This window comes from Coregonus clupeaformis, chromosome 20 (genome assembly GCF_020615455.1).
Source record: "Coregonus clupeaformis isolate EN_2021a chromosome 20, ASM2061545v1, whole genome shotgun sequence".
In the NCBI taxonomy this organism is placed as follows: Eukaryota; Metazoa; Chordata; class Actinopteri; order Salmoniformes; family Salmonidae; genus Coregonus; species Coregonus clupeaformis.
Window position 1 is genome coordinate 56777206 of NC_059211.1, and position 16574 is coordinate 56793779.

Consider the following 16574-nt stretch of genomic DNA (forward strand, 5'->3'; position numbering starts at 1 on the left):
TAGTGCGTAAAAATCATCTGTCCTCGGTTGCAACACTCAGTACCGAGTTCCAAACTGCCTCTGGAAGCAATGTCAGCACAATAACTGTTCGTCAGGAGCTTCATGAAATAGGTTTCCATGGCCGAGCAGCCGCACACAAGCCTAAGATCACCGTGCGCAATGCCAAGCGTCGGCTGGAGTGGTGTAAAGCTCGCCACTATTGGACTCTGGAGCAGTGGAAACGCGTTCTCTGGAGTGATGAATCACGCTTCACCATCTGGCAGTCCGACGGACGAATCTGGGTTTGGTGGATGCCAGGAGAACGCTACCTGCCCCAATGCATAGTGCCAACTGTAAAGTTTGGTGGAGGAGGAATAATGGTCTGGTGCTGTTTTTCATGGTTCGGGCTAGGACCCTTAGTTCCAGTGAAGGGAAATCTTAATGATACAGCATACAATGGCATTCTAGACGATTCTGTGCTTCCAACTTTGAGGCAACAGTTTGGGGAAGGCCCTTCCTGTTTCAGCGTGACAATACCCCCGTGCACAAAGAGCGGTCCATACAGAAATGGTTTGTCGATCAGTGTGGAATAACTTGACTGGCCTGCACAGAGCCCTGACCTCAACCCCATCGAACACCTTTGGGATGAATTCAAACGCCGACTGCGAGCCAGGCCTAATTGCCCAACATCAGTGCCCGACTTCACTAATGCTCTTGTGGCTGAATGGAAGCAAGTCCCTGCAGTAATGTTCCAACATCTAGTGGAAAGCCTTCCCAGAACAGTGGAGGCTGTTATAACAGCAAAGGGGGGGACCAACACCATATTAATGTCCATGATTTTGGAATGAAATGTTCGACGAGCAGGTGTCCACATACATTTGGACATGTAGTGTATATATATGTGTATACGCTTCACGTGGTCACGTGTGTACACACATGCAGAAACACACACACGTGCGTTAAGAATAGAAAACTGCTAGACACACATTCACTAAGATATGATTCTCCCTCTCTCCCTCTATGTGAAGTTAGGGTATAGTGTCGTGCCACAGTCTCTGCCCACTCGGTCACCTACTAGTTTATTTGGATCCTGCAGCTCGACAGGGATTCACACACACACACACACACACACACACACACACCCTTCTCTAAGAGACAGAGAATCAGTTGTCAAATAATTTTCCTGCTGTGTGTCTGTCAGGCAGTGTGATAGTGTCACATTAACTGTGGAAGCATTTTTCATATAATGACTGGAGACCAGGAATCATTTTCTATCTCTACTCTTAGAGGTTCATATCTGCTTTTACCCTTCCATTATCCCAGGGAGAGTTTAAATATACATCATTATCCCTGGTGATCTCATCTCAGCCATCTCTCCTCAGACTGTCTATGACTCATATCTCTATGCTCCACTGCTCGCTACGAGCTCAGAGATCACACACTCCTAATGTACAGTTGAAGTCGGAAGTTTACATACACCTTAGCCAAATACATTTAAACTCAGTTTTTCACAATTCTTGACATTTAATCCTAGTAAAGATTCCCTGTCTTAGGTCAGTTAGGATCACCACTTTATTTTAAGAATGTGAAATGTCAGAATAATAGTAGAGAGAATTATTTATTTAAGCTTTTATTTCTTTCATCACATTCCCAGTGGGTCAGAAGTTTACATACACTCAATTAGTATTTGGTAGCATTGCCTTTAAATTGTTTAACTTGGGTCAAACGTTGCGGGTAGCCTTCCACAAGCTTCCCACAATAAGTTGGGTGAATTTTGGCCCATTCCTCCTGACAGAGCTGGTGTAACTGAGTCAGGTTTGTAGGCCTCCTTGCTCGCACATGCTTTTTCAGTTCTGCCCACAAATTATCTATAGGATTGAGGTCAGGGCTTTGTGACAGCCACTCCAATACCTTGACATTGTTGTCCTTAAGCCATTTTGCCACAACTTTGGAAGTATGCTTGGGGTCATTGTCCATTTGCGACCAAGCTTTAACTTCCTGACTGATGTCTTGAGATGTTGCTTCAATATATCCACATAATTTTCCTTCCTCATGATGCCATCTATTTTGTGAAGTGCACCAGTCCCTCCTGCAGCAAAGCACCCCCACAGCATGATGCTGCCACCCCCGTGCTTCACGGTTGGGATGGTGTTCTTCGGCTTGCAAGCTTCCCCTTTTTCTTCCAAACATAACGATGGTTATTATGGCCAAAGAGTTCTATTTTTGTTTCATCAGACCAGAGTACATTTCTCCAAAAAGTACGATCTTTGTCCCCATGTGCAGTTGCAAACTGTAGTCTGGCTTTACTATGGCGGTTTTGGAGCAGTGACTTCTTCCTTGCTGAGCGGCCTTTCAGGTTATGTCAATATAGGACTTGTGTTACTGTGAATATAGATACTTTTGTACCTGTTTCCTCCAGCATCTTCACAAGGTCTTTGCTGTTGTTCTGGGATTGATTTGCACTTTTCACACCAAAGTACGTTCATCTCTAGGAGACAGAACGCGTCTCCTTCCTGAGCGGTATGGCGGCTGCGTGGTCCCATGGTGTTTATATTTGCGTGCTATTGTTTGTACAGTTGAACGTGGTACCTTCAGGCATTTGGAAATTGCTCCCAAGGATGAACCAGACTTGTGGAGGTCTACAATTTTTTTTCTGAGGTCTTTGCTGATGTCAAGCAAAGAGGCACTGAGTTTGAAGGTAGGCCTTGAAATACATCCACAGGTACACCTCCAATTGACTCAAATTATGTCAATTAGCCTATCAGAAACTTCTAAAGCCATGACATCATTTTCTGGAATTTTCCAAGCTGTTTAAAGGCACAGTCAACTTAGTGTATGTAAATGTTTGACCCACTGGAATTGTGATACAGTGAATTATAAGTGAAATAATCTGTCTGTAAACAATTGTTGGAAATATTACTTGTGTCATGCACAAAGTAGATGTCCTAACTTCACTTTGTTAACAAGAAATGTGTGGAGTGGTTGAAAAACGAGTTTTAATGACTCCAACCTAAGTGTATGTAAACGTCCGACTTCAACTGTATGTACTGAACTCCCCACCTGCTCACGCTTCGTGTGTGTGTGTCAGGTGTGTACACTATTATTCCCCCTTGCAATAACGTCATCCGCAAACGGGTCATGTGGCACAGACCACCACCACAGCACAAGCATGTGGAGAGAGAGAGAGAGAGAGAGAGAGAGAGAGAGAGAGAGAGAGAGAGAGAGAGAGAGAGAGAGAGAGAGAGAGAGAGAGAGAGAGAGAGAGAGAGAGAGAGAGAGAGAGAGAGAGAGAGAGAGAGAGAGAGAGAGAGAGAGAGAGAGAGAGAGAGAGAGAGAGAGAGAGAGAGAGAGAGAGAGAGAGAGAGAGAGAGAGAGAGAGAGAGAGAGAGAGAGAGAGAGAGAGAGAGAGAGAGAGAGAGAGAGAGAGAGAGAGCTGAGGTAAAGGGGGTGTAGATGGGGTTGAGACAGTCTGGGATCTGACAATCTGTTTAAAGGGTTAGAGTTATACAAGACTAACATTGTCTCTTGTTTTCTCTCCCAACAGAATCAAGCATGAGAACATAGTAGCTTTGGAAGACATATATGAGAGTTCCAACCACCTCTACCTGATCATGCAGCTGTAAGTTCTCTCGCTCTCTGTCTGTCTCTCCTCCATTCATTTAGTCTTATTTCTTGATCTTAATTTCTGTCATTGTCTCTCTCTCCCCTTCTACTTCTTATGGTCTCTCCTTATCACTCTATCTCCTTCTCTGTCTCTTTCTCTGTCTCTCTCTCTGTCTCTGTCACTGACCTGTTGTACCCTCAGACTGCCTCTATAATCAGCACCTAGGAATGGGGCAGGGGTGACGGTTTTAGCTTACACACACACACACACACTTTATAAGCCCTCATTACTCCAATTATACTTCCATTAAGACGGTCGACAGGAGAGGGAATGGGACCTGGCTCGTAGCGATCAGCTAACGTTTACATAACGTTACTCTAACGTTACAGCAAAGCTAACGTGCCACTATGCACTCCTGGCCACATTAATCAGCTTGAGTTATATCAGTCTGTAGAGGAAGGCGTGTGAGTTATGGATTAAAGTGTGTTGTAAGTGTGTGTGTGTGTGTGCAGGAAAGTAGAGCAGTTTTAACTTTGATCATTTCATTTTATTTATTGCTGAGTCATGGCCCACTTAATGTTATTAGTTTCAGTGCTAACAGGCTGTCGAATTGAGAACAGAGGAGAAAAACATCCACCCATCAGAACCGTCTTTCACTTCACTCTTCTTCCAGTCTTCTGCCTCTCTCACCCTCCCTCGTCTGTCTCTCTTCTCCTTTCTTTCTCCTCGTCTTTTCTCCTTTCTTTCTTCTCACCCCTGTCCTCCTCCCCCCTCACACCTCATCTGTCCTCCCTCCTCTCACCTTTTCCCCTTACCTCTCCCCTCACCTGCAGCAGGCATGAAATTATTCTCCCCTGTCTCCTCTGCAGCAAGGCACCATCTCATATCAGGCTCTGTTACCACGGATACAGAGGTGAAAGGTCACCACTCCACTTATGACAGGGCTTAACTTGGTAGCAGCAGGAATAACACCTCAGCAGGTGCAAATCTCAGTACTCATCTGTGCTCTGAGTCGGTACCTATCTGAGTCACCTCAGAGTAGGAACGCTGGACCAGGTCTCTCATCTTTACCAGCCCCCTGTGATCCTGCCTGGGTATGAATCATCCTCAGAGGTTGACAGGTGTGGTCTGAGTTTGACACGTCGGGTTTGATTTTGACGTCATGTCTGATCTAGCTGTGATTAGTTAGTTGGGTCTGGTGTGATGCTTCCATCTCTGTTTGGATAAAGATCTGCTGTCTACAGTAATCTACAACCATGTCATCACCACATGGCTGATACATCCAATCCTGTTCAAATTAATGAGAGAGAGAGCGAGATGGATGGAGAGGGAAAGGTATGGGAGGCAGATGAAAGTGTGATGGAGAGAGGGAAGAAGAGAGAAGGGGGGGAGAAAGAGAGTGAGAATATTGGATGCAGAATATACTCAGTGGATCAATGTATCAAGGAGATTGCTTTGGGGTGAATTTGGTATCTGAGTGAAGCCAAGAACAAGAAGAGGGGATGAGGGAGACCGAGAGAAAGGAAGGAGGCAGAAAACAAAGAGCAGGAAAACAAATCTAGAGTGGCTAAGAGTAGAGCATTGCTTGAAACTTTTCCACTCAGTCAGTGGCTATTTAATGAATGAATGAAAAGGGTTGTGAAAGTGTGTGGTGTTTTACAGAAAATACAAACACAGGTATGGTTTTTCTCTTTTCTCCCCAACAACACTGAGACCATGTGAGTTAAGCAAACCCAACAGTTGTACAGTCAGATGTGTTCTGCAGAAGCAGCAGGTGGCTGTTCCAATAGCTTCATACCACTACCTTACTGTAGGAAACACTACAGCAGGGGTCAGCAACAGGCGGCCCGCGGGATTTTAGTTATTCCCACGAATAAAAAAAGAGACGTGATTGTGTCTCAATGTAGTCAAGGTATGAAATTATTGTTATTTTAAAATAACAATCTCTTTTTGGGCTAAGTTGGGGTCAATTTGCAGTATATACATTTTTATACTTATGTTCCGGCCCCTCGGCCATCCTCTAGTTGCCTACCCCTGCACTGCAGTGTTTGGCACTGCTGAGCCATACAACTACACAGGAGCACACAGGGCCACTGTACAGCTCAGATTACACTCAGATAAAGGGACAACTTGATACTGTTCTGACAGAGAGATAGGGGGGATGAAGGATGGGAAAGGGACAGAGAAAACAAGAAAGAGACTGGAGAGAGTGAGACCGAATGGAAAGACAATAGAGGGGTGTATGTGTGCACAATTAGTGTGTGTGTGTGCCTGCAGTATGGTGTGTGTGTATTGAAAGGGAAGTAGATTTGGCTCCTGTCTGATTGCCATGGTCTCCCTACGCAAATGGTTACGCAACCCTGCAGGCTGGTGGCCCATCTCCTCTGTCACTACCACACCGTTATGTCCAGCCAACGTGTGTGTGTTTTCAGCTAAGCCTTTTGCTTGTCATTTCCTGCCACGCTCGTCTCGGCTGGAAAATTTAACAAGTCACTGTCGGCAGAGAAGAGAGAGAGAGAAGAGAAAGGGCAAGAGAGAGTGGAGCGGATTAGCAATTCATTTCTTATCTCCTTTTTTCAGAAACCTCATTAGAATGTAACTTTCTTCCAGCTCTTATTTGATCTGTCACTGTGATGATGCCCCCCAGATTCACACTCTCCGCCAGTGTGTGTGTGTGTGTGTGTGTGTGCGCATGTGTTTTTTTGTTTGTTTGTGTTAGAGTGAGGGATGAATATTCATCCAATGCAAATATGTGCAGTTTTAGAGAGACCCTATGCTCATTCTCCATCAATCTCTCTCAGTGCAGTAACGAGAGGTGCAGTGAAACTGGTCGATCTTCTGTGGTATAGGTTGCTATTTTATACTGACAGTTATGTCTGTATCTTAAGGTGGTTAAGGTTAGAATTGTGATTGATTAAGCTGATCCAAGATCAGTATTTAGATTCAGAGAGTAGCTAGAAGACAAAAAGAGAGGTCTAGTTGAGGCTGTTTTAGGTTCAGTGTGTGGGTGAATAGGAATACCAGTAATGATCATGGTTACAGCGCCCCCATGGGGATCAGAGGAGAGGAGCAGCCCCTCAGGCTCCTGCCGCACCATCTGTCAACTCCTTACTGAGAAAGAAGGTACAGTATATCTGCCTCCCAAACGCCATACACAGGGACAGAGAGAGAGATACACTTTATTGGGTCAATATGAAAGCACAGTGGATCAAAACAGTACTTGTTGTCACTGCTGATTCCTGGTAGCCCTTTGCGTGACATGACATGGCATTCTATTGAAGGTCAGCTGTCTGTTTATCAATAGACAGCTGATAGATAGAGAGACAATAGAATCAGTGGATGGTGTCAATACAGGAACCAGGAGAGGGAGCTGTGTACCTGTGGAACTGCACAATTCCCTTCCTCCATTTTTTCCATATTGTGCTTGTCAATACCAACAGAGGCTGTCATAAGAGACAGATTCTACCTCTTTAATCCTCTTACTGTACATACTTGACAATTGAATTCCTCTCTTGGTTCTAAAGCATGTTAAACCTAATATAGAGTCATTTTACTTCAATTGAACTTTTATATCCCTCCCTTCCTTCCTCTGAACTAGTCTTTAAGGACTATGGCACTGTTAGAGATGTGGTTGGCTACTCCCTCTTGTGGTGGAATGTGACAGAAAGATACTTTACCTCTACGGTCAGCCAGAGACCTACAGTATTTACATAGGTTTTCTGCAGTGCTACACATACAGCTGAGTGCCACTAAGCTAATGACCAGTGCACTGAGCTGTTCTGCTAGTGGCAGACCGAGGATCAGTTTACCCTCTCCATAACCATAAGGGACAGACAGACAGACAGACTGCAAATCTGTCCTTAGATCAGTGCTTAGCAGCCATCTATACTGCCCTGTGCCAGCTAGCTGTAGAGGACTGAGGAAAGTTATGGGATGTTCAGCTCCTGCCCTGTGGCTGTTCTGACGCTTTAAAAAAGCCCATAATCTGGCTAAGAGTCTTAAAACAAACCTGTAAAACAGCAAGGGCACCGTCTGACACACAAACACTCTGAAACTTAACTATCCTCCACTGTGTGACTCTATGGCCCGAGAAAAATGAGGCACCTTTTTCTCTGTTTCTTTGTTTAGATTTTGTATCCCTCCCATCTCCTGTCCTGTCTCTCTCTGCTACAGTTCTCCCTATACTGTTCATTTTAGACTGTATGGTGTACTTTGATTGATGGTGATAGTATGGAGCATGTAGGGTTAAGTTTAGTGGAGCAGAGGGTTGGAATGGGTCAAAGCACACCCCCACTGTGGTGTAAACACACGCACACATGGTTGAATGGAGGCAGATTCATATAGCTCATAAATGAAGTCACAGTGGATCTGTCTCATATGATAACAGGTTCCCTCCAGATGTGTGTCTGCGTGTGTGCACATCTGTTTTACTTACCTCTTTTACTGAGCCCCTCTCTCTGTCTGTCTATGTCTACAGAGTGTCGGGAGGTGAGTTGTTTGACCGTATCGTGGAGAAGGGGTTCTACACAGAGAAAGATGCCAGTACGCTCATCAGACAGGTGCTAGACGCTGTCGACTACCTCCACAAGTTGGGCATCGTCCACAGAGACCTGAAGGTGATGGTGACACACACACGCTCGCACTCACACTCTCACACACACACAACACACACACACACACACACACTGAAACACACACACAAAAACCCTGTCTACTCCCACCTGCATCTCGACATGAGCGGATCACTTGTGTTTTATGGACCATGATTCATTGTGGTGGTGAGGTGCAGCACGCGTTTGTGATTTAGGCCGCTCAGCGGGTCACAACACGCAGTGGCTTCTGGGAAATATACCACAGAGCGGAATCCCCTGAGGGAGAGGAGTACGGCCTCATAAAACAGACAGCAACATAACTGTATTGTGTGGAGGGTCATAGACTGCCTTTAACAAATGATTACAGTTTTATATCTACAGGATGTTCAGGGTATGTAAGTAGAGAGATCAAAGGATGGGAGAGCTCCGTTTGTGATTAACACACTCACTCTATCTCTCCATCTATCACTCCATCTCTCTCTCTCCAGCCAGAGAACCTGCTGTATTTTAACCCCCAGGACGAGTCTAAGATCATGATCAGTGACTTTGGTCTGTCCAAGATGGAGGGCAGCGGGGATGTCATGTCTACCGCGTGCGGCACGCCGGGATACGTGGGTAAGAGATGCCTCCCCCACCCCATAACCTTAAATGTCCCTACTTATAAGTTAATGCCACTGTTGTTAATGTACCTTGTGTCATCAGCTACATAAATGTTAATACTGGAAAGTAAATGAATGCCTTTTGGGTTTTAATGCTACCATCCTTTCCAGAAGTTGTGTGCTACATTGTCTGAGTGTTCACTCTTACTTACTGAGTGTGATGCTATCACTGTGTTTTACATAAATTATTATTATTATTATTATTACATAAATGACACAACTGCATAATACAGTATACTATAGGTAAAATCACACTGCTTTAATTATGTGTCTGCAATGGGGGAGAGCACATCTGTGTGCAGCTCACACACACAGACATCCTGCCTCTGGAGTAAAAAGGCCTTATCACACGCTGACAGACCCTGCCCCCAGTCGCCTGCTTTCCCCTTTTTAACAGAGCGACTGAGTCAGACAGCCAAGATGCCGGTGCGCTCTACTGCAGTGCACTACGCGCCAGAGGGCTGTCATCTCTGTGCCACACATGGGGATTTATATACTGCATCCCTGGCACTGTGTGTGTGTGTGTGTGTGTGTTTGTGTGTGTGTGTGTGTGTGTGTGTGTGTTTGTTTGTTTGTTTACGTGTGTCTGTTTGTTTGTCTGTCTGTCTCGGCAGAGTGTGTGTGAGAGACAGATGTTTTACATTGATTCCATGACAGATCCTTTCATGTTGACGTGTAGGTCGGTGCCTCTGGTAGTCCGACACACTGAAGACTCATCATGTTGACATCTTTTAGCTGCTGGCTCCTATCCATGCACCTACATTGACATGCAAGTCAGTTAGCAGACACTTGTTTAAGCTTATCCATAGGGAACTATAGTCAGTGTGTAGGCTACAGTAGGGAAGCTAAACAACACATTACAAGTTAATGACATTGAAACGGTCCCATCCACATGACATTGGAACTGTCCCATCCACATGACATTGGAACTGTCCCATCCACATGACATTGGAACTGTCCCATCCACATGACATTGGAACTGTCCCATCCACATGACATTGGAACTGTCCCATCCACATGACATTGAAACGGTCCCATCCACATGACATTGGAACTGTCCCATCCACATGACATTGAAACGGTCCCATCCACATGACATTGGAACTGTCCCATCCACATGACATTGAAACGGTCCCATCCACATGACATTGGAACTGTCCCATCCACATGACATTAAAACGGTCCCATCCACATGACATTGAAACGGTCCCATCCACATGACATTGAAACGGTCCCATCCACATGACATTGGAACTGTCCCATCCACATGACATTGGAACTGTCCCATCCACATGACATTGGAACTGTCCCATCCACATTACATTGAAACGGTCCCATCCACATGACATTGGAACTGTCCCATCCACATGACATGGAACTGTCCCATCCACATGACATTGGAACTGTCCCATCCACATGACATTGGAACTGTCCCATCCACATGACATTGGAACTGTCCCATCCACATGACATTGAAACGGTCCCATCCACATGACATTGAAACGGTCCCATCCACATGACATTGGAACTGTCCCATCCACATGACATTGCCTTTAAATGGTCAGACCTTCCTTCATTCTCCCTTCTCATCCCTCTATCCCACAATCTCTTTAGATGAGGCCACTGCAGTTTTTGTCCCTCTATCCCTCCCTCCCCATCTGTGGGCTGCTGTAGGGCTTTTCCATTCTAAAAGGCTGTAATATGAGGGTTGCTGCATTAGAAATGCTGATAAATATAACTGGTCCTGGATGATGGCATTGAGAAGCCTGCATTCCTGAGGTATTAATAGCCCAGGGTTAGCGCCTGGGATGGGTGAATTAAGACCAGACTCTGTGGTTTGGACAGGTCCACCGTCAGAGAGAGGACACACACATACACATACTGAACACACACACACACATTAGAGGAGATACACAACACTCACACACTCTCAGCCCAGCACAAGTGGAAAAACGTTTCACGTTTGAGCCTCTGTGTGCGCTCGCGTGTGTATGACTGTGTGTGTGTGTCTATGCGCGTGACTGTGTGTGCTTGTTTCCTGTTCCCTAATCTGTACTTACCTCAATCTTCAATAATGTTTGGTCTGGCGGCCGTTGTTTGGGTGAGCTCAGTTCTATTTAGGCTGGGCTGTTTTCATTGATTTAGTCTGGACAGGCTTCTCTCAGTCTTGATAATCGCCCACAGAGTGGGGGTCACAGCCTCTGATAGGATGAGCTCCAGCTCTGAGCTCGATAGCAGGGTAATCCAGGCAGGAGAACATGTCTCTGTCTGTCTCTGTGTCTTTCTGTCTCGGTCTCTGACTGTCTGTCTGTCTACAGTTATGTCATCAAAGTTTCACCCCTCTCTCTCTATATCTCTCCCTACATCTCTCTTCTCTCTCTCTCTACATCTCTCTTCTCTCTCTCTCGCTTCTCTCTCTCTGTCTCTCTCCCTGTCTCTCTCTCTCTCTCTCTCTCAGCTCCAGAGGTTCTTGCTCAGAAGCCCTACAGTAAGGCAGTGGACTGCTGGTCCATAGGAGTCATTGCATATATCCTGTAAGTATCTACAGTTTATTGTACAACTCCTCTAGACATGCTATGTGTTCCCATACCCAGTCAATGCCATGAGGGCAGAGTTTACAGCTTTACATTGAGGGCCTTGGTTTGGATCCTTGTTCACTCTGTGATTTTCATGTCTTCTGGAGTGCAGATGTTCACACAAGTTTGACTTATTGTGTGTTTGTGTGTTTTGCAATGGTCATTAATGGAGAATGATACAATGTCCTGCCTCTCTCTGTCCTTTCATCAGACCCAGATGTTAGTCTACTACATTCTGCTCTGCTCAGTCACCATGTATGGACATAGTGCTTCTGAGGAGAAAAAACAGACTTCAACGTTTCTCTCTTTTGTTTTTCATTCGTTTTTCACCCCTCTGTCTGTGTGTGGACAACCTCTGAGTCAGAGAGCAGATTTAGGGCTGTGTGTTCCAGCCCTCGCTGACTGAGTTCAAGGCTAGAGTGTGTGTGTGTTTAGGGGTTAGAGTTCAGGGTTAGGGACATGGTGAATAGGGGCAATAGAACAGTAAAGAATGAAAGAAAGGTGTGAGTTACCACAGTCATTAGAGCATCAGTGCAAATCTTCCTCATCCGCTGAAAACGTTCCTCATTTTTGCTCCCCTCTCTCCCTTTCTGTATTGTTCTTGGCTCTCGATGGTTTGTCGCAAGATGAGCTCTGTGATGTGCAAAGCAGGCTCTGCCCTCTGGTTCTCTCTCTCATCCTTCTCTGTTCCCTATTTTCACCTGTTTATACATCTCTGTCCGTTTATTGGTGTAGTTGTTATGTAACTCTCCATGCTTACACAGCTTTGGATATAAGGATCACTAGGTGTCACTGGGTCCTCAGAGGGAGCTGTGTGTGTGTGTGTGTGTGTGTGTGTGTGTGTGTGTGTGTGTGTGTGTGTGTGTGTGTGTGTGTGTGTGTGTGTGTGTGTGCGCGCGCGCTCCTGTCACCTCTACACATGTGAGGGAGAAGAAATAAACGTCTGAGAAAAAGCGTTCACACAGTCAGTCAGTCCAGCTGGTGGATTAAACTGTGAATGTTTGTGTATATTCAATACGTAGTCCTTAAACATCCTTGTGAATAGCCGAGGCAATATTAAATTAGAGAAAATATGTGTTTAGAGTTCAAGTAAATAGATTAAATCCAAGAGTATCCAGTTCTGGATGGTAGTGTTGGGTTGAGGCTTGATGTTGGACCCCTGGTGTTTCCTCAGTGAGTTCCCATTGATCATTGAGCTACTCCCCTCTTGTCATTTAGCCATTAGCACCATTCGCACGAGCCTCAGACCTCGTTAGCCGATCCTGAGCACCTCCACACAATCCGGCTCGTCATGCCTGGTTGGGTCTCTCCTCAGGTGTGAAGTGATTGCATCAGGTAATCAGGTGGAATAATCGCTCGGGCTCCTGCGGGGGAGTGACGCGCAAGTCTTTAACCAAATGTGAAAGCACAAAAACAAAAAGCTCATTGCGACCACATCAGGCAGAACAGCTTTCGATGGAGAAAGGCATTTTAATGAGGTTTGATCATAATGGCGGCTAATGTTTTCTATGGAAATCATTTTGCCACTTGAAGAAGTTCAATTAGTCCAGAATTAGGTTAGGAAAGCGGACAGAGAAAGGTTTAGGATACATTACATTAACCTCGTGAGTTTATTGTTATCAATTGAATAGTTGTTGAAGCATTTTTCTCGTTCATCCTCATGGTATTCTATTATCATATTAAAAGTAAACTATTCCCTGAAGTAGGAAGTGAATGCATGTGTTGTTATTAACTTTTATAAGCTCACTTCCTGTCTGTGTCTGCAGGTTGTGTGGCTATCCTCCATTCTACGATGAGAATGACTCCAAGCTCTTTGAGCAGATCCTCAAAGCAGACTACGAGTTTGATGAACCATACTGGGACGACATATCTGATTCAGGTAAGTGGTGTGTGTGTGTGTGTGTGTGTGTGTGAGCATGTATGTGTGTTTAATGGAGTGAGAATCCCCTTCAGACAGAGCATCTTCCTCCTCTTCCACCTCCCATCTGGCACATATGGACTCCACACCACCATGGCTACTTTCTCTATGCTGTGATGTCATCCTCTTGGAATTTGTGTATAGTGTGTGTGTGTGTGTGTATGTGTGTATGTGTGTGTTTTAAGAGGTCATCACAGACATGATAGTTGAGCCCTATAGTCTCCAGTTTGGCACCAGTCTAACCATTCCCCCTGTCTGCCAGTAAACCACAAAACAATAATAGTGATTACAGGAAAGAGAGCTGAGGCATCGTCCAGGTATTCGGTACACTGGCCAGGGAGTGTAGGAAACCATGTGCCTTACACTGACTGTTTACTGTTTGTGTATGTTGTGATGAGTGTGAGCAACTGTTCTCTAATGTTTTTCACAGCCAAAGACTTTATCGGCAGTCTGATGGAGAAAGACCCGGCGAAGCGTTACACCTGTGACCAGGCCCTCAGACATCCATGGTGAGAGAAAACACACACTGATCATAAACACACACACACACTCTCGTGTGGGTATTATGAGATGATAAAGTGTCTGTGTGTGTTTTCAGGATCGCTGGGGACACGGCCCTCTGCAAGAATATCCACGAGTCTGTGAGCAGACAGATCAGGAAAAACTTTGCCAAGAGCAAATGGAGGGTACGTTTGTATGTACAGTACCAGTCAAAGGTTTGGACACACCTATTCATTCAAGGGTTTTTCTTTATTCTTTACTATTTTCTACATTGTAGAATAATAGTGAAGACATCAGAACTATGAAATAACACATATGGAATCATGTAGTAACCAAAAAGTGTTAAACAAAATTAGATATTTGAGATTCTTCAAAAAGCCACCCTTTGCCTTGGTGACAGTTTTGCACACTCTTGGCATTCTCTCAACCAGCTTCACCTGGAATGCTTTTCCAACAGTCTTGAAGGAGTTCCCACATATGCTGAGCACTTGTTGGCTGCTTTTCCTTCACTCTGCCGTCCGACTCATCCCAAACCATCTTAATTGGGTTGAGGTCGAGGGATTGTGGAGGCCAGGTCATCTGATGCAGCACTCCATCACTCTCCTTCCTGGTCAAATAGCCCTTACACAGCCTGGAGGTGTGTTGGGTCATTGTCCTGTTGAAAAACAAATGATAGTCCCACTAAGCCCAAACCAGATGAGATGGCGTATCGCTGCAGAATGCTGTGGTAGCCATGCTGGTTAAGTGTGCCTTGAATTCTAAATAAATCACAGACAGTGTCACCAGCAAAGCACCATGCACCAGCACCATGCTTTACGGTGGGAACTACACATGCAGAGATCATCCATTCACCCACACCGCGTCTCACAAAGACACGGCGGTTGGAACCAAAAATCTCCAATTTGGACTCCAGACCAAAGGACAAATTTCCACCGGTCTAATGTCCATTGCTTGTGTTTCTTGGCCCAAGAAGGTCTCTTCTTCTTATTGGTGTCCTTTAGTAGTGGTTTATTTGCAGCAATCCGACCATGAAGGCCTGATTCACACAGTCCTCTCTGAACAGTTGATGCTGAGATGGGTCTGTGACTTGAACTCTGTGAAGCATTTATTTGGGCTGCAATTTCTGAGGCTGGTAACGCTAATGAACTTATCCTCTGTAGCAGAGGTAACTCTGGGTCTTCCATTCCTGTGACGGTCCTCATGAGAGCCGGTTTCATCATAGTGCTTGATGGTTTTTGCGACTACTTAAAGTAATGATGGACTGTCATTTCTCTTTGCTTATTTGAGCTGTTCTTGCCATAATATGGACTTGGTCTTTTACCAAATAGGGCTATCTTCTGTATACCCCCCCCTACCTTGTCACAACAACTGATTGGCTCAAACGCATTAAGAAGGAAAGAAATTCCACAAATGAACTTTTAAGAAGGCACACCTGTTAATTGAAATGCATTTCAGGTGACTACCTCATGAAGCTGGTTGAGAGAATGCCAAGAGTGTGCAAAGCTGTCATCAAGGCAAAGGGTGGCTATTTGAATAATCTCAAATCTCAAATATATTTTGATTTGTTTAACACTTTTTTGGTTACTACATGATTCCATATGTATTATTTCATAGTTTTGATGTCTTCACTATTATTCTACAATGTAAAAATAAAGAAAAACCCTTGAATGAGCAGGTGTGTCCAAACTTTTGACCGGTAGTGTATGTTAATAAATGTCTGAGTGTCTCTGAGTGTTATTCAAGTGTCCAAGTGTGTCTGAGTGATTGCTTATTTAATGTAGTGTTTATAAATCATACACTGGTCTCTCTCTCTCTCTCTCTCTCTCTCTCTCTCTCTCTCTCTCTCCCCCCTTCTCCCTCTCCAGCAAGCCTTCAATGCCACCGCAGTGGTGCGACACATGAGGAGACTGCAGTTGAGCAGTAGTATGGGCCACAGCATGGACAGCTCTCACCCTCACCCTCCTAACAGCCGGGCAGCACAGATGCAGAATCAACGGAACCAGGCCAACCAGAACCAGGCCAACCAGAACCAGGCCAACCAGACTCCCAACCAGATCCCTAGCCAGAGCTCTACTCAACCCTCTCCGAGTCCAAGCCAGACTCGGAGCCAGAGCCAGAACCCTAATGCAGCCATTATGAAGAGCTTTTCTGTGGACTCACCTCACAAGGACTGTAAGTGGACATGTATGCATGCATCCACACACACATAAACCATGGACTAGTAAAGTTTGCTAGTTCTGACTGTGTTCATAGTCTCTGTTCTCCCCCCAGGTGCCCCTCCCACCCCCTGCAGCCTGGTGTCTGCAACCTCCTCTGCCCCCTCCATGGGGGCGGAGCTCGCCCGGCCCCACCCCTCCACTGTTGCCACGGTACTAACAGAGACTAAGTGACGCCAGGTCCCGCGGGGGACCAGCTGGGAGGCCACGGCGCTGTGAGAGAGAGAGAGAGGGGCGAAAACCGCACCCCCCCTTCCTTACCGTGCCCCTACTACCCCCACCCAGCCTGCCCCCCGCCCTGCCCCTCCCCCATGCCGCATCTGGGAGGACTGGGAGAGCAGAGGACTCTAAACCCATCCCACCAATCACAACACGCCATACTCACCTTGGACAAGCCTATTGTGTCGACTCTGTGGAACCACACCCACTCCGAGATAATTATTGATTGGTTTACCTTTGAGTGTTTGTTTCTGTCAGAGACCATGATGAGTGAAGTGGGTGTGTTTTCAGAAGCTGCCGTCGAATTCGG

General features: G+C 45.6%; 1 protein-coding gene across 1 annotated transcript in view; it reads left to right on the forward strand.

Moving 5' to 3' along the window:
• LOC121543581 (calcium/calmodulin-dependent protein kinase type 1D) overlaps positions 1 to 16314 on the forward strand; it is a 67771-nt gene extending 51457 nt beyond the window's left edge. The window contains exons 3-11 of the mRNA XM_041853578.2: positions 3524 to 3598; positions 8061 to 8199; positions 8664 to 8790; positions 11293 to 11368; positions 13177 to 13289; positions 13759 to 13837; positions 13927 to 14014; positions 15695 to 16001; positions 16101 to 16314. Of these exons, the coding sequence (XP_041709512.2) occupies positions 3524 to 3598; positions 8061 to 8199; positions 8664 to 8790; positions 11293 to 11368; positions 13177 to 13289; positions 13759 to 13837; positions 13927 to 14014; positions 15695 to 16001; positions 16101 to 16219 (1123 nt within the window). The 3' untranslated portion in view covers positions 16220 to 16314. The remainder of the gene's footprint in view (positions 1 to 3523; positions 3599 to 8060; positions 8200 to 8663; positions 8791 to 11292; positions 11369 to 13176; positions 13290 to 13758; positions 13838 to 13926; positions 14015 to 15694; positions 16002 to 16100) is intronic.
• Positions 16315 to 16574: the final 260 nt, after the last annotated feature.